Genomic DNA, 27,884 nt, shown 5'->3' on the forward strand with positions numbered 1-27,884 from the left:
GACGGGGCTCTGAGCAACCTGATCTAGTTGAAGATGTCCCTGCCCACAGCAGGGGGGGTTGGACTAGATGACCTTTAGAGGTCCCTTCCAACCCAAACTATTCTATGATTCTATGAATCCTTGTCTAGGCAGCAGGAGAGTTTCTCCATGTGCTAGAAGAAAAAAAATAGTTCCACAGGTCTCAGATTATAAAAGCACAAAACTGGGGTGAAAAGAACCAAGAATCAAAGGAGATTTAGCAAATATAGGGAGATGGATAAAACGGGGCGGGGGGGGAGGGGGGGATTATGGCAACAGGAAAGGGAAATCATTACAAGTTTACAGCAAAGCCTGCCTGTGGCAGCATGAAGAGAAGTGATGGTGATGGGGACTGACTGCAGTGCTGAGACACAGGCAGCAGTCGGGGTGGGAGGGAAGCAGGACACAACTTCTCCAGTTAAAGACTAATGCTTCTATAAGCTCTGGTTCTACCTTCTGTTCCAAGGAGTAAAGAGCGCACTAGGATCTGATGAATCAAGATAGCTGTTATCTCCAGAACATGGAGCTACTAGACAAAGGTCTCACAGAAGAGACACATTAGGGATTTGATTGTTTCCAAGGAAGATTTAACATAAGCTGGAAGGAAAGACAAAAGTCAATCTAGCCACAGAAAGTAAAAAATAAATGCAGGACTTGGGGGATACATCCAGCCACAAAATCCTCTAATTTTTCCTGAATGTTAAAATAGAAATAAGTAATTGTGCTTCAGTATACTATGTCCATCAATCAGAAATAGCACTACAAAAGGAAAAGGTTTAAAGAAAAAGTCTTTATGGGCCAGGCCTTTCCATCTGCCTGGTGCTTGCCTTACATCCAATTCTCTTGCTTTAGCAGTTTAGTTATGTTAAAACAAAACAAAAAAATCCAAACAAACAACTCAAAGAGAACTTGAAAGTATGAAAATCAGCATTCTGCTCCTTATTCTGTATGATGGGTGGCACTGCATACTCTATCATGGCATGGGAGTTACAGATCTAAAACACTGTGCAGAGTATTTGCAAGCATGGGAGTAAATAGTCAAATTGGCAGCACAGCCTTTCAAAGCAGGAGTCAGTAACATTTCTCTATGGAATGAAAAGGGACTTTTCTTGTACAGGCACAAGCTCTAGCTTGCTTTTGTTTTTGTAAACAATAGAAGGATTATTTCTACTGCCTCATAAGTTTGGCTTTGCATTTTGCAGATGTAGACAAACATCCACTTTTCTGAAGTACACAGTGTAAACTAGGTGTAAGACATGGCAAAACACAACTATAAGGCAACAGAATTTTTTTATCATCTACCCCTGCTCAATCACAATCAAGTCAGTGTACGGTGCACAAGTGCTGTCATGGCAGATTGAGCTATTCTTGCCCAAGCACAACAGAAAAGCAACAAAGCATGGGAACGTGTACATCAGAAACATTGACAACAGCTTTGGTTACCAACCTGGTGTTTGAATGTGACCTAACTGGTCTTGGAACCAAGCTGGAACCTAACTAATCTTGGAACCAACTAAAGTCTTGTTATATTATGTCGTTCGAATGTGGTTAGGGCCTATTCACTGTGTTACAATGGCAATCAGTCCTCCATGGTAGCAATGCTCTAACTTGGCTCTACAGGGCTGACAAGCCCTGTTTTAAATGTAAAACACTTTACATTAATTATCTTTAAGCCTTACAGGCAAGATAAACAAGTCTCAAAGAAACAGTAGATACTTCAAGTGCAGACGTGCCTTTGCAGTGTCGCAGGTTCCACCAAATATGAAAATGGGCCTGTCTCATTGCCAAGCTGCCACCCCCTGGTAGGCCTACAATTCCTTGAGATGCATTCAAATACAAACTAGCAGGAGGCTGTGTCAGTCAGCAGGGCTGACAAATATAAAAAGGGCAATTATTTAACTTATCTCCACTCAACAGGAGCTCTGGACACAGAGGATCTATCTAATAGTAAAGCTGTTGCATTAAGCAAAAGGCTTTGTCTGCTGGATCACAAGGTATTCCCAGCTGCCTTAATTTTATACATTTACTGTATGAGAGGCTACCAAGTTTAAGGAGAAAGCATCAATCTATATTTAAACTACCTTTCTCAACAAGGCCTGACAAAACTCAGACTTATGAGAGAAAGTTTCATAGACACCCTCTTTCTAAGATAAAACGGATAAGATAACAAGCAATACAACCAGCCAAGAGTATAACCACTTTAAATGTGTTCCAAATTACATACCTGGCAGCATTGCTTACGAGTTCCCACAATTATTCTTTTAGCCAGAGGCAGCGTAAGTATTAAGACAATTCTAGAGTTAATATTATCTCAGACATCACCAGATATTATCCCAAAGTAGAGCCTCAGCAGTTCAGATACTGAGGATGTGAAAATTTACTATCTGCAAGACACTGAAATGTCAGTTAAACTATAAGGGATAATGAAATTTTCTGCCTTGCCACAAGGCTGATTGAGGACAGGTTGCAATAGGACATAACTGACGTTTCTGCATGGACTGTCACTGGTTAACCAAAGGGCACCTGCAAGAGGGCCAGACTCTCCAGACCCTTCAGATCATCTTATTTTTCCCCTGCCCAGAGTAGTTCTTGCTGGATTCCATCCATCACTGTCTTCCAGCCCAAGCCTTATCTGTCCAGACACAAGGGGTATGAAGAGACATTGTTCAATGTTCAGTCCCCTGATAACGCCAACATTAACTTCCCACAGGAACTCTGTCACGATCTTGATGAAAATGAGTATCCCTATGGCAGTAAGTCTACTGCTTAAGCTCCCTTAAAGCAGAAGGCTCAACAAGTTACAGCCAAATATGATATCAAAAGATAAGAAAGTAAGCTCATACAAGAACAACACAGCTGACAAAGCATCCAACTATTCGTATACATATTTGAGAAGAAAATAAATTGTTCTTCAATCTAAAATTCAGATGTCAGCTTCCATCTAGTCCTGAACAGCTGCTTGAGCAACCAAACTGGTGGTCTTTGGGGAAAGTCTCTTGAAGCTGATAAATGAGCTCACCCTGTTCAGCAATGCCGTAAGTCACTGGAACAGCATATTCTGACACCCAGGGGTGAAGTGGGAGAGAGACACATAATCTTGAATTAGCCTAACATAACTTGAACTTCAGGGCTTTAGACCAACAGTAGCATGCTTCCTTCAGAAAAGCAACTAACAAAGTCTAACACCCCTCCACACTTGAAATACAATTTCAAACAGCTAGAAAGAAAAAAAATAATATCATTTAATTCTTATGATACAGAATTGAAAGACAATTTGATTTTAATAAAATATTCAAGACATAAAAGAGCCTAGGTTTGATCAACCCCAACTGGTAAAATATAGAAGCGGTAACGATGATGGCGTTGAATGCAAAAACAGACTTCATTAATGTAGAAACATCTAAAGTCAACATGCACAAAAAAGCATAAATGGTTGAACACTGAGATTAGATAACAAAAAAAAAATCCTCCAGTTCAGGAAAAGAATCCTTACAAATGGATATTTAGCTGCAATAATAAGAAACTCATCACACTGAACACATCATCCATTTGCCAAAACTACTCTTTAAAAAGTCATGGGTTACAAAAGAACATGAGCCTCAAAATCTGCCTGGCGATAGGAGACTTAAGACTCAATTACACCTTTTAGCATGTGTTTTATATGAGATGCCATATTTCACCATTTTTTATTTCACTTTCAAGGTGAATGCTAATGAGTGCTTCAACTTCTACACTAGTCAATGACCTCCAATCATAGTGAAATAGTTTTGAAAAAGCAGGCTTAGAAACAGTGAACAAAAATACTTCAAATCAAGTTCTGAAAGAAATTCATAGCAGAAAGCCCATAGTCTTGGTAACTTTTAACAGACAGTGACAATCACTTTGCCTATCTGTACACATACTGCTGTATTCCAGACTATAACAATGAACCTAACTTTACACTTTTTATTGTAAAGTACCTTATAAACCCCTTTATCCCAATTCCCCACAAGCTTGGGGAAACTATGCACAGATTTTATTTCATCCAGTTCTGGGAACACCACCATTCTCTACCGTGAAACATGGCTAAAAGTTAAAGCATAACAGTACTACCCTGAAGTTTGAGGCATGAAGTGGAAAAGAAAATACACACAGCACTTGAACCAAAGGGCAACCCTTCCATGGAAACAAAAGGCACTCATTCAGAAGAGCACAGATAATATTCTTTTATTCTCACCCCCTGCACAGATAATGCCACAGGTTCCTAATGAACAAAAAAGTCTAAAACCTATTTCACATCCCTTCTTCAAAAATGGCACCTCTATCCACAAGATTCCTTATTGTATCAGTTAAACAGAAAGATGAATATGCAACATTTACTAAATCACTCTTTCCAGCCTTTATTAGCTGGTTAGCTCATCATAACCCTACCTGGCTTATGAGGTCTGAAAGAATCACAGAATAGGTAGTACAATTAACAGCCAGCGAGATAAACACAAACAGCACCATTCAACAGTTTCATGTGCCTAGTTTATTATACATTTTTACAGTAAGAGGTAGAACCGATAAATAACTCCATTAAAATCTCATTAGCTCTGATCAATGAGTACGGAAGATAATATAAGAACAAAGCTGAATTTAGTGTGTTAGTGAAGGAGAAACAGGACTATTTTCTTCAGGACTCAGGTAAGAATTGACCTAAACTTTAACTAATCTTCTACATTATCTGCAGCAAAAGAAAGACAGATGAGCGTAAACACAGAAATAACACAACATTTGTTCACATGATTTAGTACTAGATTAACACTGTCTTCATAGGAAAGAAACACCATCTCCACAACACAGCACTAAAGCCTGCTTAATTTCTACACTTCCTCATGAAAAGCCAGCTGCTAAAATAAAATGTGCTCAGTCTATTCAAGATATTTTATGCAACTGCAGGTAGGAATTCACTCTTTCCATTTCTCAAGAGGATGGATTCTGATTTTTAGCCTAAATAACTTAGGTTTACACAGTTATACTGTCCCTGTCTATACTTACTGTTAATTCCTTTCTAACAACTCTTGGAAATACCAGGCAACTTCAATCAAATTTAAGAGCAACTAGAGGTTAAAAAAGATCTTTAAATTCCTACATATTTCATGAAAATAAGCAGAGGTAGATCCAAAATAATGACCCTCATGAGAAAAGGCTGGCAGAAACACAGCTATCGTGTATTGGCTTGGTAGGAGATCACAGCATGCACATACCAACCAGCTGATCAGTGCTAAGACCAGCTACCGCATATGCTGCCTCTTGCCTGGTGGAGGCTTCAAAAGATGTGGTGAAGAGATTAGGGCACAAGGCTTGGGTTTGTAAGAAGTTTATAGAATCTTTTTTTTCTTCCCTCCCTTGTAGACATCAGACAAAGTGGAGACTGGAAAAGCGTTCACTGCACACCGAATCTTTATCTTAACTACAGGAAAACCACACCATAAAAATGGGAGCACAGGGTTAAAAAAGAAGTCTGGAAAATACATCTCCCTGTAAGCAAGATGCCACCATTTTAAACTGACAGGATTAAAAGAGCAGAAATCCAGCATAAAGAGACTACTTTTGAAAAGAGAAACCCACCACTTCAGGTGACAGAAAGCAGTCCTGAACCATAAAACAACGGCTGATGTGGAAGAAGCCAATGGGTTTATGGGGAACATAAAATGCTTTCGTCTTGAAATTCTGGCTTTCAAAGGGCACTACATGGATTCTGAAGCTAAGAGTGATATACTTACACTGCAATCCAACTTGCAGTCTTGTAAACATGAACTGCTATCTACATAGCTTAAAGTATTACAGTTTGTTAACCATAAATCAAATATAAAACACAGCACCATCGTTTCAATTTAAGTGACTTCTTTTATGTTAATAAGGCTGAATATTTCAAGTGACTTTCCCTCCATATTTATTCTGAAATTCTACAGTGCTTCTTTCATAATGAATCTAAATACTGCATGAGCTGAACTTCACATTTATAAATATTTTAAAAAAAGATGAAGCTTTCCAATATAACATCTTACTTTCATTACTTGGTCCTTTTGATAAGTTGAAACCAAACATATCATGGATTATAAAAGAAATCAAGTACAGCTTACTTATGTAGATGATACTATGAAAATATTCAGAAGAGAAAACAGAATTAATATTGGACTATAAAAAGAAACTGAACAGTATGTATATGTTTTAAGAATACTTTAACTGAGCTTAGAAGCAGCTCAGTGTTGCCAAAATAGCTTCAGTAAATTGCAGCCAGTCCAAACATCCAACAACGGCACAGCTTCCAAAGTTGTATATGATAAATACAAATGATGGAAGATGAATAGATAACTCACCACAAAACAGATGCAGAGAAAGGAACAGATTTTATAATGTGATAGTAAGTATTGGCTGCATTACAGAAATGAAATGCTGACAGTTGTTCTACATTAGCCTCGTCTCCCTCAAATTTCTTAACTGCCATTACCTAGAACTTGGTCTTCACCATCACCGCTCGTGATCTAGGAGACAGTACTCCTAACACTATAAATTATACAATTTGTATTATAATATGGGAATGAAAGGTACTCACACAAAGCAGCGCGGAAGATGTGAATTTTAGCATCAGGATAATGCTAGCAAAGACATGTATTACAAAAATAACAAGAACAACGACAACAGACAGGCTTAAAGGCACAGTTACAAACACATTACTCCAACATGATCCTACCCCTTTACAATGGAATTTATCCACCAAACAACAAAAGTCCTAGTGAGGTTGATTAGAGTTTTAACGCTGACACTGCTCCGTTGCTTCTGACTGACACCCGTAACACTTCAAGGGAAAACACCACCTGTAGCCTTCCCACTCACAGTCCATTCGTAACTCACACAATCTAAACATAAAAAGATGCTCACCAAATCTGAGCATCTTGCAAATTCCTGGCAGGAAAGCAGATTTTTGCAAGGGCCTAAACGGGACAGCCTGCTCCCATCTTCTTCCCCCTCCCACGCTGTTGTGTTTGTAGGGCACCTAGTATCAGATGCTCTAGCGCATCATCATGCCTCTTTTGAATAATAATAATAATTAATAATAATAATACCACCACACCCCACCGAATTGGCTGCAGATCTGGCTTCCTGACCGCGACAGGGAAACTTGCAGGCCATGCACGCAGCGTCACCTCGCTGGCCCACACTGCCCAGTTCTTACAGGAAGGAGTCCCCAGGGAATACCAGGGAGCGGGCATTAGGCCACAGACTAAATTATCATCTCATTCAACATTTTTTCTCTCTCATTCTACCTCTGTTCTGTCTTCAGATTTATGGGGCAATCACTGCAAGGGGCGGGGGCAGGCAGAAGAGACCAAGCTAGCTACTGACAAGGTTGGAAACAAAACAGGAAGACTATCAGCTGCAGATCGGCTTCCCACTTTGATCACAGCTGCACACTCCACCTGCTTAGAAAGGCAACAACTACACAAGCTCATCCTTCCCCTAGCCAAAACAGAAGAAGAGTCAGCTGAGATGTGCTGACTGAAAAGACATGACACAGATCGCTGACCCTTCTGGAGGCAGATAGGAACTGCCTCCCAACAACTTTGGAAAATAAAAGCAGTAGCCTGGGGGGCGGGGGGGAGGCTTTATTCTTTGCCTTCTCTACCCACAGCAAGGTGCATTCAGACACAGCCTGAAGGAGTATGAGCTACAGGAAAGTGATGGAATAAATAGAAAAAAACAACAGAAGAAAGGAGAAGAAAAACATCAAAGGAAACTGCAGCTAGCAGCTGGGAGGAGAGATTAAATCCCTTGTTAAAAATCCATGTTTTACAGGGCTTGCCAAAACATATATAAAGGGGAATTTCTGGTATTATATCCACCTGTCTGTCACATTTATCAGCCTTCAGGGCAAACAGTGTTTTGCTTTAAGCCTCTTAAGTCAGTATATTACATTACTTGGGTATTGTTATTTACACAGTGCTCTATGTGCACCTACTGCTTTACAGACAATTGAAGTGACAGCTCAGGCCTTAAATAAGATGCAACATTTAATGAGAGGCATGGCAGCTCAAGACAACAGTAAACAAAAAGAAACTGTATTAAAAACATGCATCAAAACAGTGAAAGAGGAGACATATATAATGTGCTTGCAAATTATTAGTTACTATTTTTAAATCAAAGAACTGTGATCTAAGGATTAAGAGCAGATGACTTGGGATGAAAATAAGTAAGTCTGGGTTCTCTACCAAATTCAGGCACCAACAGTCAACATACTCTTTGATAAATTGGTAAACCCTTATCTAAGTTCTAAGGAAAATGATAGCTTTTCCTCTTGTAAGACTATAAAAGGCTGTTTTAGTAGCATAATAAATTGCACAGAATCTCAAATACTTTCTGCACCAGACCCATAGCTAGTGTTTGAACCACGAGGGGTTTTTTTTGAGCTGTGCTATCTTGATGGAAACAAAAAAGACGGTACAGAATTACCCAACAACCTAGGGAGAATGAGCCAACTCATAATTACTCTTCACTAGTAAAATGTGAAAACTTATTGCTGTCTGAATTTTTCCTGTTTCCTGTTCAACTAGATGGATTTTATTTGTAATTCTTTTTTGTTATGCTGCACAATGGCTAAAAACCAAAATCTCTATCCCATCATACTTGCAGACAAGTCCAAATCAATCTTTAACATTCTTATGTTACTACTGAGTTACTACTACCAATGAACTACTGAGTTTATTTGGTCCCTCGCCATAACATAGGTCATTCAGACATGTACATTCATGGAACCTTTTTTTCCCCCTAATTCTCTCCATTTTTCAACATCTTTTTGAGTAGACACTAGAATTAGTCTGTGTTGTAGCACAGTCTCACAAATGATGCATTCTAAGGTCATGCCACTTCCTTGTCCTAAATGACACTACTCTGCTTCTTCAGCTGAACATTGTACTCACTCTCTTACCTCCTCAGAGATAAATAGGTGCTCAGGTTCAAACTGTTCTCAAGCATGACCCAACCTATTTTTCTGGAGCTGCTGCCCTCAACTGTCTTATATTGTCCAATCCATAACTATGATTTACAATCTTTTATTGTGCATGTGCCCTCTTATACTTGATTGTATTAAAATGCACGTTGTTCAGATAAGCACATGTTGCCAATCTGGGTCAGTCTGAGCAATTCGTTTTCTACCTTTACATAAATAACATTTATTGTCACCAGAAATTTTTATCTAAAAAGACATACACTGTATTTTCTTACAGATTGTTAAAGATACTGGACAGTACTCTGATGAAAACTCTGAAAACAATGGATGATCTTAACTTTATAAAGCAACAAAAACTTATCTGTCCGTTTTTTTTTTTTTTTTTTTTTTTTCCGTAACTATGATTTACAATCTTTTATTGTGCATGTGCCCTCTTATACTTGATTGTATTAAAATGCACGTTGTTCAGATAAGCACGTTGCCAATCTGGGTCAGTCTGAGCAATTCGTTTTCTACCTTTACATAAATAACATTTATTGTCACCAGAAATTTTTATCTAAAAAGACATACACTGTATTTTCTTACAGATTGTTAAAGATACTGGACAGTACTCTGACGAAAACTCTGAAAACAATGGATGATCTTAACTTTATAAAGCAACAAAAACTTATCTGTCCGTCCCCCCCCTTTTTTTTTTCACGTTTTCCAATCTTTCCTAGAACACTGACATATTAGTAACTCCTATGGTTGGTGGTATGCAAACTGAAATATACGTAAAATGAACCTCCAAGAGCCTGCAAAGAGGCTATTTCAAGTGGCCACTCCCATTACTGGTAAAAGCTTGAAAACCAGCTGGGACATCTGAAAGTTAATATCCCACTACAGGCCACCAAAGAAGTGAATGAAAAGCAAACCTAATGCAGCATGATTACTCAAGGCAGTAAGCAAATGTAGTTCTGCGTGCTGAACTAGCTGCCAGCAGTAGTAATGCCAGCTTGTAAAGCCTGCTAAGAAGGAATTACAATAATTGGGGATTGTAGTCATGAGCTACTATAGCAAGTCATCACAGAACCATAAGGGTGAAGCCTATGTAACCAGATAAAACACAGCTTTCTTACTGCGTTCATGGAAAAGGTGTAATCACAAGCAGCACCTAGATTTTTTTGGTTTACACCTTGTACCTGTATGGCTCTTAAGCCAAAACAGCAAAGGAAAGAATAGCCTTCAAATTAAAAATCTCCAAAATCCAGGTTGTTTTGTTTTGCAGGGAGGTGGGGGGCAGGGAGTTAAGTGGCTTCCGTGTATCCACAATGACAATACCATTAAAGAAGGATAGTGAAAAACATAATCCTCTAACTACAAGATAGATCAAAAGAAAGGATTTTGCGATGGTGGCAATGGGGTTGTTACACTATCTGATAAATAACATAACTGGCTACACCAGAACATATGCTAAAAGCATATGCTAATAGCAAGGCCGCTTTCAAAGCAGCAACGTGAAAGCCATTTGGCTTTTCTCTGCACCACCTACTTTGAATACTGGAGTTTTTATCAAACCTGAAATTACCGCAGCCTTCACTAAGCTAAGGTTAACATGGGCAGCAATTAAGGTAAAGTAAAACCTAAACTACAGCCAGAGTACAGTTGACCATGACACTGTAATGCACATAAAATACAATACTATGAGGTGTATGCTTCCCAAGGTCTTAACTGTATGAAGTGCTTTAAACATGCTGTACAAATCAGTTTAAACCCACAGAGCCAAGAAGCAGGATTTTCATCCAGAATATATTACTGCTTATGCCTTTGTTCTTCTGAATCATGGCTGCTGAATCCAAGAGGTTAACAGCTGAAAATTAGCATATTCCTCTAACATTTGAGAGTGCTTTAAAGCACTGACTAGTTTTTATCTGTTAATATATTCCCTCCTCCCCCATTACAGATTAAAAATTTAGTAAACTAACATGTTAGTAGTACACCACTTGAAAACGTTTTAGGATAGTTTTGTTCCTGAATCCTCCTGTCTGAACTTAATACTTTCATAGTAGAGGTCACAGTCAACAAGAGTTACTCTATTCACCCCTCATTTAGCAGTACAGTCCTGAGTTTCATATGTTACAGTTGAGTCATTCCCAGGAACATGGCAATGCCACAAAGAGAGAACAGGACTTTGTGAATATCAACCCTGCAAGCAGCAAAAAAGCAAAGACCAAAAGATTTTTAAAAGCCTGGTTTTCCTCTATTCAAGTATTTTAAGCTTTACAAAACCCTAAACCACTGAAGAAAACAAAAACACCAAGAAGAAACAGCTGCAAAAATGGCACAATCAAAATAGTTTCTACATACTTTGAAACACTTTTCAAAGTTTTCCAGATCTTAGCAAATAATAACCGGGTCAAATTTCCTCAATTTGCAGATAGACAATCAGTTTCACATATAATTTTAACATACAATTGGAATATTTGTTAAAATTCTATTTACAGTCATCTAAAGATCATAATATTTGACTACACAAGCTTAAAGATGTTATGCATTACAAAATATTTTCCCAAATCTAGCAAAAGCTTAAGGTAATTCTTTCAGGAAGGCTGTCATACATGATCTGTACTCAAATGTTTTTTTCCCTACAAGCAAGCACAGCATAGGATATGCGGAGCTGGTATGTGTAACAAGATACAAGGAAAATAAATAAGATGCTTTATAGAGGAGAGAACTTACTGTAAATTAATAACAGACCTATACAGCTGTGCAATTACTTACATGAACTGAAGAGAGGCTGTTGAAGATTCAGTGTGGTACAGTGTGTTTAAATGGGCACAACAGCAGTCAAACTATCAGTGCTACTCTGATTATCAAATGTGTGTTTTGAAAAAATGCTAGTAAGCTGCCTTATACATTCAAACCCGTTCTTTTTTGCAAATATAAAGAGATGCTCACTTGTAAAATAAATATTTAAAGTCAGTTAAAGCCAAGAAAGAGGTCAGAATGAACGTAAAGAAATCTTCCCTCTACCAAACTTTAACCAATGCAACGGACTGAAACTATGAAGCTGAAGGTTCATTTCCTTACTTCCTTGTATATTTTAAGATCTGATGTAACACAGGCAGTAAAAATCCTAAATCACAGAATTTTTTTTTCTTCCCCTGAAAGACTTGGGCTCCTTAATGCCTTTGCAGCATCAGGCCTTAACACTTCAGGCCCACATTATTGATTAAAACAGTAATTCAGAAAACCTAGGGAAAAGAAAAGGGGGGGCTGAACAATCACAGTCAATCTCATCACCTCAATGACATGCTGTGAATGTAATTAATCCTACATTTATTTAGAGAACTTCACACCCTACACATAAAGCAGCAACTCCCTGCTGGCTTCAGACTAGGTAATTATGTTGTAACAAGGACTAGGTTTCCATTATAACAAAAAGATTAAAAGGAAAACAGACCTATGAAGCTAGCCTATCTTTTAGGGTACGTCTCACCTGCAAATCAGGAGAAGCAAATATAACATGCTTAGGAATATCTGAGTTAGCTTTAATTTAGTTAGTTCCAATAAAGATAGCAGCTTCTACAGAGACTGCATAAATGGCACCAGGAATCCTGGTTTTTACTCCAAAGCAAATAGTCCATGCTTGAACTGGCATGTTACACCTACAGTCACCAAAATTAGCACGATTACATTTGTCTTAGGTTGTGGAGCACATAGACTTATACGCGAAGGTGCGACTACAGAGCACGCATACTTTAAAGCAGCCTATATACCAGTATAACAAATCAAGTTGCAGATATAGTTCCACAGGACACAGCTCATCTCTCTTAACATACAGATCTCCTTTACTGCACGAGTTGAAGCTACTACAAATACACAACACAAATAATGATTTTATAATTTTTTGCAATAGAACAGATAATGAATAAAATTTGAGATAGTAAGTTAAAAAGTAGAAAAATAGTGATAATGAAAAGTAGAATACAAATTACATGGGATCAAACACCTTACTCTCCTGCATTCCTCATACCCATAAAACTTTGAGAAGTATACAGCTATACAACTGTGCATAAGTAAGTGTACTAACCCCTGGAAAACTGCCAGGAACACTAACAGCTTCACCTCCAATTCAGGAACACAGAAAATATACATTTACTGATACTAAAGTGGTACATGTTTAAAACTAAACATGTATTTAAATGTTACGTAAAAATATTTTAAATCAGCATGGGCTCAATTGTTTTCTTACATAGGGATGCAGAACAGTAGGCACTTAACTGCCTGCCTGGACAAGGACTCATAGGAAGTTGCTCAGCCTTCCACCTAGCCACTCATGTTGTGGCCAGCAGGCATCACGCGGCTGAGCTACCAGAAGGCACATATGTACAACAGCGGACAACAAAAAGCAATGTGAATAGAGACTGGCACAAAGGGGAATACAAAGCACTGGAGAAAGACATCAGGCTACACAAAGGAACCTCAGCACAGCAAGAGTCAGTGGGTAAACTACTCTGACTTCTATAAAGGACACAACTCCTGTGGGGTCACAGACACATAACTCCTCTCCAGCAGAAGGGAAAAAGTTCTCTTGCAACAAACCCACGCCTAGATTCCCCTGGTCTTAGCAGCCCGTATTGCAGCTACAAGACAACCAGTGGTTTCCCCAAAGCTCCTTCTCCTCTCCCTCATCTCCTTCTGCTCAGAGTAAGGCATGAAAGATAGAGAAAAGCTCAGACTTGTAATACAAATTCAGTTAAAAGTTCACCTTGGAGTGGCTGCCATATGTATCATAGTGGTTTGTAAAAGCTCTGACCTAAAGAAAAAAAAAACATGCAAACCAGACAAATTAAATTTAATTTTATTATGGAAATGAAAGTAATAACAGAAGTGACAGCAGGGTGGATGATAAGCTCACTTAGCAGGGGGATCAAATGAAGTGATGACATGTCATTATGACCTCAGGGGTTAAAGATGCAATTTTCCATCTGGCTGCATCTGGCTTTTCAACATAAATGTTGACACCACCTGCCGAGATTTACTACAAGCTGCCTCCATAGGTCTTTGTCTAGCTTTTGTTACCCAGGTTAACATTTACTTTTCCTTCTTTTCTGATCAGTTTTGCTGAGCAACACGCTCCCATTCTTCAAAACCCAGCAAACAGTTAAAAGGATTTTACATGCCACTTTATATAAATAGATCAAATTATTAATAGTAACTTCACAAGCAGCTCAAAGACAGATACAAGAAACCTACAAAGCAGGTAAAACTAGCCTTAAGATTGCAACCAGGAAGACAAAACTTTAGCTACACTTGCTAATATCTTGCATTGTCTGAGACTTCTAAGAATCTACTTTTCTAACAGGTACCCGAATGAAATAATTTATCTGAAAAAAATCTTTAGAATTAAAGAACTAGATTGTACTCACCATATCCAACTGACTATTAGCCACCTGCATGGGTTTTATTCAGCAGTTTAATAGCTTCCAATTCCAGATACACTGTGCTTAAAATAAATCATCTTTTGCCAGCCTAGTGACACATTCACTTATTCATCTAATTTAGCCACAGCCAAACTATGATCTCAAACCAAATTTGTAATCAGCTATTGACACAGTGTTGGCTATAAAGGTTTTGTTTCCACATTGAATATTTAAAAGCTACCACCAGTGGTGTTCCTCTCCTGGAGGCTTAACCTGGAGTAGGACTGTATGCTTACTACCACTTGATACACCCATTACATTTTTGCCTGCGCCAAACTTTTTTTCTAAACCTACAGCTGCCAGACTTTTCTCTGCCAGTACAGGTGAGCTAAAAAGCTTGCTTCCAGCTGTTTTTAGAGTGCCCAGATTCTTCACTAAAAAGAACCTGCAGTATAACTGTTTAAACATAGAGGTCCCAACCTCCACTAGGACTTGGTTACATACCAAGGAAAGAGAGGAAGAAAAGAAAAACCCTCCACAGATTTTGAGAGCACCCTGGGACTACAGCTATGAAAAGACATGAGAAAAATGGAGACAAAGAAAGTTAATGAAGCTTGCACGGAGCAAAGAATAGCTAAGAAACAAAACAGAGAAAGTATCCAGAGTGATCAGACACACAAATAACCTCATTGAAAGACCACCACAAAAATACCTATAAGTACCTTCCCCTCTCAAAATTCTTCCACCACAAAGGCAATTACCAGAGGGATGTCATAACCTTCTTCCCCTGGAATGGAAGATGTACCACCCCCATCTCCAGATGCCTTACTCACCTCGGAGAGCTGGGAACCCTTGTTCTTAAGGGTTCTATAAAGAGAACCCTTTTTTCTATTTTTTTTTTTTCCTATGTCTGTTAAGGTATTTTCTGAATGACAAGTGAACTTTGTTGTTCCCTTCAACATAAGGGAAAAAGAAAGTGTTCCTGTTTACTTCGCACATGCTTAACTTCAAGCACATGCTTCACTGCTAAACTGAACAGGAATGACTTAAGCATACGCTTAAATGCTTTCCTGATTCAGACCCTAAAAATAGGAATGGTTTCTGCAGTTCCTCTTTCTCTTGTTCTCCTAATGACAGACAACTATTGTGCCATGTCATTATGACAATAAGATAGCTTAATTGCCCTCTTTCCAGAAGCTGTCAGTTCTGCTTAACTGGTACATAATGTATGCGTCTGGGAGCAAATGTGTTAATGTATCAGTCACTTATGTCTACCATACATTTTCTTCTGCAGTATTTAAAGAAAGTCTTGGTTTTTATGACTGACTTGCTAGACATTATATTCATTGATATGGGCAGCAGTGATATTACTGTCATGACTCATTTCTTTGTGAAAGATGCACGAAATAACTTTCTCCTTCATTTACCACACTTTTTCAACTCAACTTCAACCTGGAATTTCCCCATACTTGTATTTAAGGTTTGGCAAAAAAAGGCCTCCTGAAAAATGACAGTGTAAAATGAACTGGCTGTTCCTGTAACTAATCAGGATTGATGAATCAAAATGTTTGGAAACACCTGTAGTTGCTTTAGAATATTTTGTGCATTCTTTTCCTGTAGTAACATAGTCATTGAAAGCATACAGAGAAGAACAAGAATCAACAACATCTACAGCATGTAATAAGCAGCTATGAATGGAAGGCCTTTAATTCTTTAACTCAGAAGTACTGGTAAGGTAACACCTAAATATACAGCCTGTGCAGGCTGGCTCAATTCTCTTTCATATTGTTCTTTCTGATCATGATTATTACCGAGCTCCCACTGTATCCCCTCACTGCTTCTTGTGTCTTGTGCACTTAAGAAGTTATTTTTTCTCCCACAGTCTCTTGTTAAATTGTGAACTGGAATGCAAAGACTATTTTTAACCATTGTTTTACAAGTCTATATGTTGCTATATTAACAAATATGACAATGGCGTGTTTTTGTTTGTGTTAGTAAGGCCTCCCTTTTCAGAGAAGTATTACTTGCAACTCATACACATACTTTTGTAGGCCTTCAGAGAAGGCTGTGAAGACATTAAAAGTGAGGGAGAAAAAAAAAAGCTGCATGAAAAATAGAATAAATCTGACAAGAACAATATAAAGCTTAGTAAGATTTGAACACGCAGCTTTCTTTGTTCATTTAATCCATTTCTCACTGTTTTCCTACCAATACTTTTGTTTTTAAACCATGAAAGCATGCTGATACTTATAACCAGTCTGGTTGCAAAGTTCCCAAGACTCTGGACTCCATGCTGACTCCATTGAAAGAACACAGGTGAGACACAGAAGTGGTGATGTGTAGGGACTTTGCCTGAAGTGGCAGAGTCACTGTTTCCTATCAAGTGAAGTGGAAGCCAAGGCATATTGCCAGGGAGAGTGAGCTGGCAAGCAACTACAGGGGCAAGAGTACACAGCACACAGAGATTTGTGACACTTATTCTGGTGTTAATAATCAATTGGTACAGTCCATAAATCAACTGTTTCATATAGATGTAAATGGTTTGCATGTGCTCTGACCAGAATTGAAAGTGGTCAATTCTACTGGAAGTTACAAATTCAATCCTGAACCAGGAGTTGTTTCCAACCTTTTTCCCAATGTTACATAAGTGCTATATAAACATTTTTGTTCCTAAGAAAGATCACAATGGAATGAAAATTCCACAGAAGCTGGTTTTTCCCCTCAAAACCATCATTAATGAAAGTTCACATTTTTATTTAAAATGCAATTCCTCCCTCCCTTCTCCAATGATGTCACTACATCAAAAAAAACCGCACTGAGTGTCTTTGCTTATGTAGTAAGAATAGCTGGATAGCCAAGGTTACTAAATGAAAAAGACTGATCACACTTCCATTTATAGGAGGTAGCATTTCTTTTGATTTTACTGATACTTGTTCATAGATGATGTGGGAAAGGTTTTTAGCATACCTCAATAACTACTCAGGAACTTACTTGGTTTTTTGAATCCAGACGCAATAGTCCGTAATGAAGAGATCATTAAGTATGTAGGCAGGGTCATTCTCCATAAAAATCTTGTGAATGTCCAGCAGACACTTCAAAACTGCAGCTTTTCCTGGAAATAGATTTTTATTTTTGTAATTCACTAGAAATCGTAACAGATAATCTTTACCATCTTCTCACCTTTGAGGCTTTAATAACCATGCTATCTACAACCATCTTGTAACTTTGATTCACAGTCTCAGAACGCCAGTAATATGACTATGCCCCTCAGTATCCACATCTATGTGGATGTGGAGCCTCTGAATTCAGTAGGAATCTCTCCGTACGACTAAAGCCTCAAGGCATAGTCATGCGTGTAATTCTCTACAGCTGAAGAAGCCCCCTCCCCCAGTTTTTCCACTTCTCTCTGAGCTCTGCTGGCCCAAACTTTAGCACAGTCATACAGTGAACCATATGGGGGGGAGAAAAGAAAAAAAAAAAAAAAGAAAAAGGGAAGCTGAAAAGTAACTCTCAAATAACAAAAAGTTATGCTCCATCATGTAGGTGAAGAAAGAGAAAACCTATTTCCCTGTATGCCTACACAAATACCTGTGCTGGAAAATAATAAGGTTGGGAACACACAGCCCACAGCAGGGTCAAGCACGCAGGAGCCCCAGCAATTGTGTAAGCCAATGTAAGCGATACCATCGCCTAACATCTAACCATTGCCTTAAATTAAGCAGAACTTTTCCTACTTCAGTTAGTTACAGAATAATTTGGCAAATTGAGCCCCCAGAAAGAAAAACTCACTTCAGGCTCAAGAAAGTGCCATTTGACACACAGCTGATAAATGCAGTAAAAGATTAAAAACTTGAATGTTTTCTCATCCACCACCAGAAATCTTTCTGTAGTCAGTTTAATTTTCTTCATATGCAACCATTGTTTATGAAGAAGAGAACTGATTAATGTAACCTCCAATTAGCTGGAATCTCCTCCCTTAGTTTTCTGATTAAAGTTGCTAAAGAGTTAAGTGCTGGAACACTAAAAAAAAAAAAATTTTTCACTGTTTAATGGGCAGGGGGGGGAACCCAAAACATTCAAATGAAAACAGCCACTACTGCAAATGGAATCTAATAACCCTCTCCCAAGAGGCTGGCTCCTCCTAGGCTATGAAACCTGAACATGGATGAAATTTCATTTTACAGATTAAAAAAAAAAGAAAAAAAAAAGAAAAAAAGATCAGAACTCCCCCTGCTGTTCGAGCACAAAATTTGTTTGTTTGTTTTTAAGTAATTCTGTGCTGAAAAAAATATAGACAGAGAATGAAAGTTAAAGGATGTGGAAGATGGCAATAAGGAGAAAGAACCTGGAGAGTAAAAAGCCATGGCAAACAGAACTGAAAAAGCCCACTGGTTTAGAAGAGAGCAGTTGAAGAAAAGTCAGGAAAGAATGCAAAAGAAAACATAAAATCCCAAATATAACTGATGAACTTTTAGATTGTATCACCATCAATGCTTGTCAAGCCAAGCTTGTCAAACTTCACTATTTTGACTAAAAAGAAGTGTGCTCTTTTAAAAAGAAATGATATGTGGAATTAAAGTTTTGCTAATTTTTTAGGTTGTAGCTGTCAAGCTGCCAGCCTGAACCATTTACAACATCCACTACTGTTACTCATCTGCCAAGTAACAATGTAAATTAGTGACTATGACACTAATTCTCAATAAAAAGTAGTCTTTCTTCATAAATTAAAGTTTAAGATTATAGTAGCTTAATGGGCCTCTGATCAGAAAGGTTGAAAATCTAGCCAGACTTAATAAAATAGGGAACCCTACATACAGGCAAACACACAGAGCACGGCAAACTACCAAGCTTCTGCTTTCAGAATATGCATCTTATACATGCACCCTATAAAGAAGAAGTCCTTATACAAAACCGCATCTAACTCCTCACCACAGGAATAAAAAATAAGAGCTGAAGAGCAAACACTATTTAAGCCTTAACGTAGGATATTCCATAACATGCAGATGATTCTTGGCCTATTTCTGTGAAATTCCACACCGTAGGTTCTGTCTTTGACTATCTACTTCAGTCTTCAGTAGACATCTGGTCTTAACTTTCAGGCTGTGCTTATGTATTCAGCAGTATTATTACTTACACTGGCTTAAGTACTCTTTGCTGCAGTCCTCTGCCTCCCTCTTTTCCACAGCTCTTTGTGATGTGCCAGTACAAGTATTCATGAAACCATACAGCAAACTGGATCAGAGAACTGATGAAGCCAAAAGGTGGACAGGCCAGGGGCTTTTTGGCAGTTATGTCAGTCCAACTCAATGAAAGGTTGTCTATCAAAGCAAACCTAAAATGTGCTAGTTTTAAAAGTCTTACTACTTTTGCAGGCCTAGGATTGTCATTTTTTATAATTCACTGTATACTGGAGTTAAGAAAGCCATAGAATAGAAGATGAAGACATGCCAAGGATTATCAATTTCATTTTCTTCACATAGCTTAAAGAGGCAACCACTTTTAAGTTCAAGGGTGTAGAAGAAAAATCATCTATTTAGAAAAACAGCAATAAATGTTTAAGAGCAGGCACAAGATAATAATCTCAGGAAAATATTAATTATTTATTTTTAAGTCAGTTTTTGCATATCTTCCGTGCAAAGTTACAGCTTTGCATTATACTGATCAATAAATACACTGCTTTTTATGTACAGATACTATTTCTTGATTATTCGGAAAAACTAGTTATATTTAAAAGTACAAATAAAAAGATTCCAACTTCTGTAATAGAATCAAAACTATTAGATCTTCTAAGTTATTAAAATTTAAGATGTAGAACTTACAAGTGTATGACTTAAGACAGACTCTAATACCGTCTATTTTTTGGCGTGAAGATCTGTGTTAGAGGTAAAGGAGGATAACAACCAACTTGAAATTGGGATATATTGCAAGATGGGGTATCAAATCTAAGTACTAACCCGTGGTTTTTCTGAGACAAAGGTGCTTTTCTTTTACTGCCATTAAAAATCATGACACTGCTGATGGGGAGAGGATGAGTTGCAACTGCAGAGGAAAAGCAGCAGAGTGGCTGAGTAGACAAGGCAAAAATCATAGAAGTCACAGCATATGTCTGCAGATCACTGGATTCTTCTGGAGCTCATTGCTATGACAGCTGGTAGACGACAGCCCACAACTTTAATTCTACAGTTTCAGAAATCCAGTCCTCTTTCCACAGTTTAGTTCAAAAAAGGATACAATTTGACCCCAGCTCTGTATCTGCCATTTGATACAACCACCTACTGATTTTACACCAACTTGAAATTCTACCAGCTTTCACACTGAATATTTGGAAGCAAAGGAAATTAGTAGTCCTATCATTCTATTTTACATTAAGTTATTTTTCCTGCAGACTTTTATATGTTTTTCCACATTTTCAAGAAGGAGGAGCATTCATCTAAAAAGATAAACTGAACTTCACTGTCTCATTAAAAAGTGAGAACAGCAGCATTCTTAAAAACAAGAAAAGAACTCTTACAGACTTTTAAATGAAAACATCCTGGTAATAACTTACCCAGCTAGGCGACAGTACTATCTGTTTTTAATGGACAATTATATTATCCTAAATCTATTAGTGTTAACTGCTGTAGGGAAAGAAGCAAAGCATATTTTGTCGTAAAAAAGGGCACAGTTGAGTTTTCTCTTTATTATTAGCTCATAGACAGTAACTTCCAAATCAGTATTACACAATGGTAACACAGCGTCAGTAAATACTGACAGAACCAGCCCACACTACTTACTTATTACAGGTCTACTGAAAAGAAAAAGGGCTCCATATATTTACATAAAAAACACACCTGATTAATTTTTGTTAGTCAACTGTCAAATGCAGTATATACCTTTTGTTGGAAATAGCATGGTAGCTGGATGTACCACTGCATTTCATTCCCTTTTTTAATCCTATCCAAAGAACAGATAAATACAGTAGATATCCTAGATAACTACGCTGATTTTTGAACAGTTTTGCTGAAATATTTTAAGTATTATAGGTCACTAAAATAGCATATGAAAAAATCTGCTGAGGACCTCAGCATTAATCAGCTTAATGCATTCATCTTACAATCAACACTTTGGCAGGTAGTCTTAATTGAAAAGTGTTTCAACCACATGCAAGGATCCTTAATAGCTTAAAAAAATGCAGTATCCTGTATCTTGGAAGTGATCCAGCAATATAGCACTAATATTTCTAAAGTCAAGTCACATAACTTGAGGCATAACAATTCAGTCCCATCAGAATTCTTTACTATTTTTAAATAAAATAGTTTACTGTGATTATTATTATTATTATTATTGAAACATCAAACTATGTCCCAACTTCTGTTACTGGCATCCTGAAAGAAACCTCAAGTCAGGATGAGGTCAACTCAAACCAATTCTTCCTTTAATTTAAACACCAGTCCTCTTGCATCTACATGAAAAGGAATAGTTTTGTGGTTCTATTTAACTGAATTCATTATCTGTTACTTGACAGTCATTTTTACCTATGTTCATCACACATATATTGCAATACAGTGCCAAACTGGTGAGGCATCATTTCCAGTAAACAAAGAGGGTAAGAGAGTACTTAATGCTATCTATAACTACCATGCTTTGCACGTTGCATAGTTTGCTAAGTATTTTGTAAAAACGGAAATTCCTCAAAAGCATGGCTCCACTTCCACTGAAGTTTGAAGGAGGAAACATTTTGACCCAACGAATGTGCCTTGGCAGTAGAAGTGTTATCTACAAATCCATTTCTTTTAAGAATAGACACACACTTCCCTCCGCTCCCTTCTGATTATACAGGTAATACATCCATTTTCTATCTTTCCCAATTCTTTGGTAGTTGGCTATTTAAAAAACTTAGCGCTTTTCACACTATACACGCACCATAATAGTAACTACTAATTTGATACACAAACCCCAGAACTTTCAAAAGTTAACATTAACCGCCATTACTTTTACCACTACACTGCTAACTTGCTAATGCCCCTCCCAATAGATTTATGTCCACATGAAGGAAGTAATGTATTTGTGTCTGCTTCCCAGGCAGCACCTGGAGATTATCATGTCTCATACTCAAGACAGCGTCCTCCTCTCTACTGTTAACAACTCCAGTTGAAACGACCATGCATTCTCTTTTCTTGAGGCTTGCACGTGCCTTTTCAGCGTCTTGAAGATCCACGGCCAGCTCTGCGGAGGCAGCCGGTCGCCCCATCCTGCACCGTTTCCCAGGCAACCAGCACAGCACAGACATGCACAGAATGAAGCCAGGCCTGCTGCATTTCTTAACTTCTTCCACTGCTTCTAAACCATTCTAACCATCAACTAAATAAAGCTGAATTTCTTTTAAAGCTTATGGCAGTAATTTTTATGCAAATCACCGAGGTCAGAAAAAACAAGGTTAGCCTATCTCCCATCTCCCGTCCCAGTAGAGAATGAGTTAGCGTACTCAAACTACTCCTCCAGAGAAGATGGGGACTTTGCTGTTGGAGCAAGACCGTCATGGGCTCCCTGTGTTGACCCATGATGATAAACACTACTAGGGCCACAGTGTTTTGCAAGCAGAGGGTAAGGAGGCAATAGCAGCCACATGTCCAACGTAGGAGGATGGAGCAGGAAACCTGACACACAGTTATTGTAGGTGCCACCTCCCTTACCAAACCACTGAAAATATTTTGTTGGATCATTGAATGTTCACTCCAATACCATTTTCCATCATAACATTAAAAGAAAAGCAAACAGCTTACCTCTCATGTACTATCCTCTTAAGACAAAAATCTAAAAGGCTGGCAGCACTATATCATTTCAGTTTTGTTATCAGGGTTTTATTTTTTCACACTTATGAACAGCAGCATAAGCCAGTGGAGATAAGTGAAGAGGGACAGCATATATCTTCCTCTTAAAACTTCACTACCCGACTGTTATAATGTAAATGGTATTTTGAATTATCAATAGTTTCTGGCAGTAGTAGAGATTAATATTGCCATTTGTGGAGTTTTTTAATCCTACAACTCACAAGCATTGAAAAAAACCCACCAAAGTGCTGCTTCTCAGTGATTCTTCTGTCCAAAAAAAAAAAAAATTTAACACTGAATGCTTTTTTTAAAAGTAGTAACTCACAATAAATAGAAAAGTTGCAAGTAACTTTAACAATCCAAGATATAAACATGGTTGTGTACAACTGCACAACTGAAGCTGGAATAACCATAGGTTTGAAAATTTGTACTGTTACATGAAAGCTGTCTGGGATAAACAGGGACTATATAAAAAGAATGTCGCTGCTGAAAGAATAATTTGCAGTCATTAAGATGATGACAGCTCCACTCCTGAATGTGAAACAAAACAAAGCTACAAATATGTAGTGTGTAGTCAGTTTTTTATTCTTCGGTTTTAAATAAAATTTTTTTTTAAAAATCATTTATTTATTTTTCAACAGAACAGTTTTCATGGTATTCACTGCTTGTTTTTTTATGACCAGCTCTACTTGGCTGTTATTTAGAACTGTCTTATTTTCCTCATAACAAGCAAAGAACTAAGATAACATAAGCAAGTCAGAGATTTTAGCCTCTGCTCCTAAGAGAGAAAAATTATATAGGAAGTACTAAAGGAACAATGATGCAAAACAAGTTTTGATGCTGATACAAATTCAGGATTTCTGTTCTTCCCAGACTGTCACTGGACTCACCACAGAGTCATCTCAACCATTTTGCTTAATCCTACAAAGAACTAACACTGAATATGAACCACAAAGTTACCCCTTGCTCTCAAATGTGTGATTCTATATGGCAATACTAAACTGGCACACACAATGGAACAGTTTAGGAATTAAGATGGCTAGATGTCAAACACAGTTATTTTGAACAGGAAAAAAAGAAAATAATTAATGGACTGGCTCAATTTAAAAAAATAAAACAAACCAAAAGAAACCCCACACAACCAAACAGCAGAAGATTTAATTCTAGAAAAAGAAACTGGCAAGGAGAGCAGAAATTCAACATTAGGGTAAGCTTCCTTTCTGTCAAAATCCTAACATCACTGACAAGGGTTAAATTAAAACAATAGTTCTTCCAAACAGTAAATCATGCAGGGAAGCTGCCCAGATTTGCAACTATAAAACCATGATGAGCAGAACTTAATCAAACAGAACAGTTGGAACAATTGAAGACGATGATGCTTTAAAAACTTCCCTTAGATGGAGACAAATCATGGAAGTTACCAGAAATCCTTCCAATCTTTTTTAACAGGGTTTCAGTCAGGTGATTAAAGAACACAAAGAACAACAGAAAACAACAGGACTGCTGCTATACTTGTACCAATAAGTGACCCTGCTTTGAAATAAAAAAAAAAAAAGACACCTTTAGAATAAGGTCTAAAAAAATTATAGTTTCTAACCTACCGTAACAAAAGTTTCATTAAAATGTTCTTTTCCAACAGAAAAATCTCTTTACAAACAAATACAGTATAGAGAAAAGTACTTTGAAGACCTTTTCTCTAAAGCTTTACAAATGACGGTTGGACTATCCTGATCTATAAAGATACAAGATCTGATCAAAGATTTTTCTAAGGATGAGACATTCATAAAGTTTCTTCTGTGTAGATTTTCTGGCGTGAATAATACAGATGAATTTACACCACAACTGCACGTATTATCCGCTGATTAATAAATGAGTAGCTTCAGGGGCTTTTTCCTGATAAGGACACTAATTTTGTTCTCTTCTCTCCCCAGCCCCATTTTCACATGTCCAGAAACGTCAATATCTATCAAGTTTGGGTGAAACTGGCCAAAGGATTCAAAAGCTATTAAAAAACCCCGACATACAAACAACGTGGCTATATAGGCATCACTTCCAATCCCTAAAAAACTTACCTAGTTGCAGTATCATGACTGTATCATTGAAGGCACGTGTCACTAATCCAAAGTGTCTGTGTAGGGGATAGCATAGCACTCTTCTTCCAAAAGATACCAGGACATCATGAATGCTGGTGAAACTCTGTGTATATCAGTGAAAAATCTGAATTAGTCTGTGTGCTTTTCGATACAAAGAAATAGGTTTTTATTTGTTTTCCTTTAAGGAAAAAAAGTCATAGCAGAGTAGGAAAAAAAGCACATTTTTATGTATTATGCATCTAAAAATCTGTACTTTAATAGATATGGAAATCAACATGTTAAATAGAAACAAGACACTGCACATTTAGTTTGCATGGCAGGATAACAGAAGTCCTATACGTTTTAGTGGTTTTGAATTAAAAAAAGAATATAGAGAACATTAGAATAAAACATCTAACTTGACTGCCATTCTTTAGATTAAAGCAATAAATTACATGTCCCACATTATTATATATATTAAGGGGAAGCTATAAAAAGCCTTTTAAGAATAAAGAAAAATTAAAACCACATGATATTAACAAAATACATGTGTACATTTAAGATCTTTAAAAATGATACATGACTCTGCCTTTCATGAAAATTATAGATATTCAAGGCAGGGATAAATATATCTGCCTAGGGAAAGCAGTTCATTGTCCTCCTTTATGAGTGAGGAAGGCCTCTAATTTACTCAGGCCAGACGCATTAATGAGTTATTAAAGACTTTCTTAAGAGAGTGATTTCCTTTCCAGCTTTCACTTTTCAAGACAAAATATTCCATTTATGAATTCAAATAAAAATACCTATTTCATCTTGAACTCTCAATTTATTAAAATTAATAAAAATACTTTGCTGACAGCTGGCACTTTTTTGCATTATATGACTACCTCAACCCATTTTTCATTTTAATGGATCGCTGGTAAGCATTTAAATGATTTATGTTTTGTTATTTAATATTTAGAGTCTAAGGTGTGTACATGTCATGCACAGCAAAATGGCAGTCAGTTCAAACAAACCATAGCTGAGGCAATTTTGTTTACAGATTGATGAAAACACCCGCCTCTACATGGTTTGTATAACAGATATAGTTATTAACAGCTTGGTGCCAGGAGACTGAATTTTCTGGGTGTGAAATATACTGTTGGCACAGGCTGCGCCAAGAACTGCTATATTATAGGATAAGCACATGCAGAAAACTCCTTCACTATGTTAGGATATGGATCTGAAAAAAAAAAAAAAAATCGAGAGTTAAGGCAATCACTGTATTTCAGCTGCACTCCTTTGTGACTTGCTACTGCAGAACATTCAACTGGAAACAAAACTAACAGATCTAGAAAACCAGTTGTCACAGAATGAGTTATTACTGAATATAACATTCACCACTACTAGAAACGTTTGAAGGACTGAACCCAAAAATCCTGTCAAATTTAATTTTTGATCCTACAAACTGAGACTTGGCTCAGTAATTTCAGGAATGAGGACGGGACAGTCCTTTCTAGCTTGCTGCCATCATAAGAAATAATGGATTACAGGCCAGGTTAAGTCCCTTCCACTTCCAGCTCTGTAACAACTTAATTACACAGGCCCATGTGCTTTCAGTAAACAATCTGAAAGTGCAAAGAATAGAATTCAGTTTGTTTCCTCTAGTCTATGCTGGTTGCAAAGGGCTAGCAGCAACTAAACAAATAGGGATGTGGCAATAACACTGAAAAGAAGGGGGCGGGTAAAGCAACACATGTCCACTAACTGACTCTGCAAGAAACCTGAAACAAAAGTATTCAGCGTGTCTGAAAGATCACACAATCATTAAAGCCTTAATGAGACAACAGTTCTACAACTACAGAACTGAGGTCTTTTTGCTACAAGAATATGGAAGTCAGCTTCTCCATGATGGGGGGGGGGGGGGGGGGGGGGGGGGGGGGGGGGGGGGGGGGGGGGGGGGGGGGGGGGGGGGGGGGGGGCAGGGAAAGACACCTTTTGATTGAGTTCTAAGAGCTTTTCCTATCATTGGGTTTGCATTTACTTCTGGGCTTCCCAGTTCCACTCTCTGACATACTCTGAAGTCACATAGCGGAATGGATGAGAAGCCAGAAGCCACCTGATTTGCAGCCAAGAAAAAGAGCAAGCTAGAAGTGCAGAATGATGAACTAGGAAAGCTGAAGAAATGGCTCAGCAGTCAAAACCCCCAGAAGTGAACAATAAGCTGCTTTATTAAGACCTGCCATCTTCAAAAGTTATTAAAACATATATCTGAGGTAGGACTTAAAGGACACAAGAACATCAAGAAATTACATTCCCTGCTTTTTATGCCCTTTCTATTTTAACATGCTTTAGCCAGTTAAACAGAAAGATACCTACGACTTCTGATCAAGGAGCTAGTAGGCTGTATTTTCTTGCCCTAAGCGTGGAGTTGCACACACATACTGTGGACATATGTTGAGGAGTAATTACAGTTACTTCCTAAATAAAGGTCAGGACTTGTGAATCAAGCCCAGGAGCTAGGGACAGTGTGTAGACGAGCAGCTTTTCATAGTGCCTATTCTTAGCTTTTCCAGAATGGGCCAGAAGGCGGCCCAGCACCCAGACAGATGAGAGGTCATACTCCAGC

At 37.8% G+C, this 27,884-nt stretch overlaps 1 protein-coding gene across 1 annotated transcript in view; it reads right to left on the reverse strand.

The window, feature by feature from the left end:
* Window positions 1-27,884, reverse strand: part of SHQ1 (SHQ1, H/ACA ribonucleoprotein assembly factor) — a 56,367-nt gene that overhangs the window by 7,972 nt on the left and 20,511 nt on the right. The window contains exons 9-10 of the mRNA XM_009283367.2: window positions 25,277-25,400; window positions 17,386-17,506 (exon numbers count right to left, since the gene is read on the reverse strand). Of these exons, the coding sequence (XP_009281642.1) occupies window positions 17,386-17,506; window positions 25,277-25,400 (245 nt within the window). The remainder of the gene's footprint in view (window positions 1-17,385; window positions 17,507-25,276; window positions 25,401-27,884) is intronic.

Source organism: Aptenodytes forsteri, unplaced genomic scaffold (genome assembly GCF_000699145.1).
Source record: "Aptenodytes forsteri isolate BGI_AS27 unplaced genomic scaffold, ASM69914v1 Scaffold262, whole genome shotgun sequence".
In the NCBI taxonomy this organism is placed as follows: domain Eukaryota; kingdom Metazoa; phylum Chordata; class Aves; order Sphenisciformes; family Spheniscidae; genus Aptenodytes; species Aptenodytes forsteri.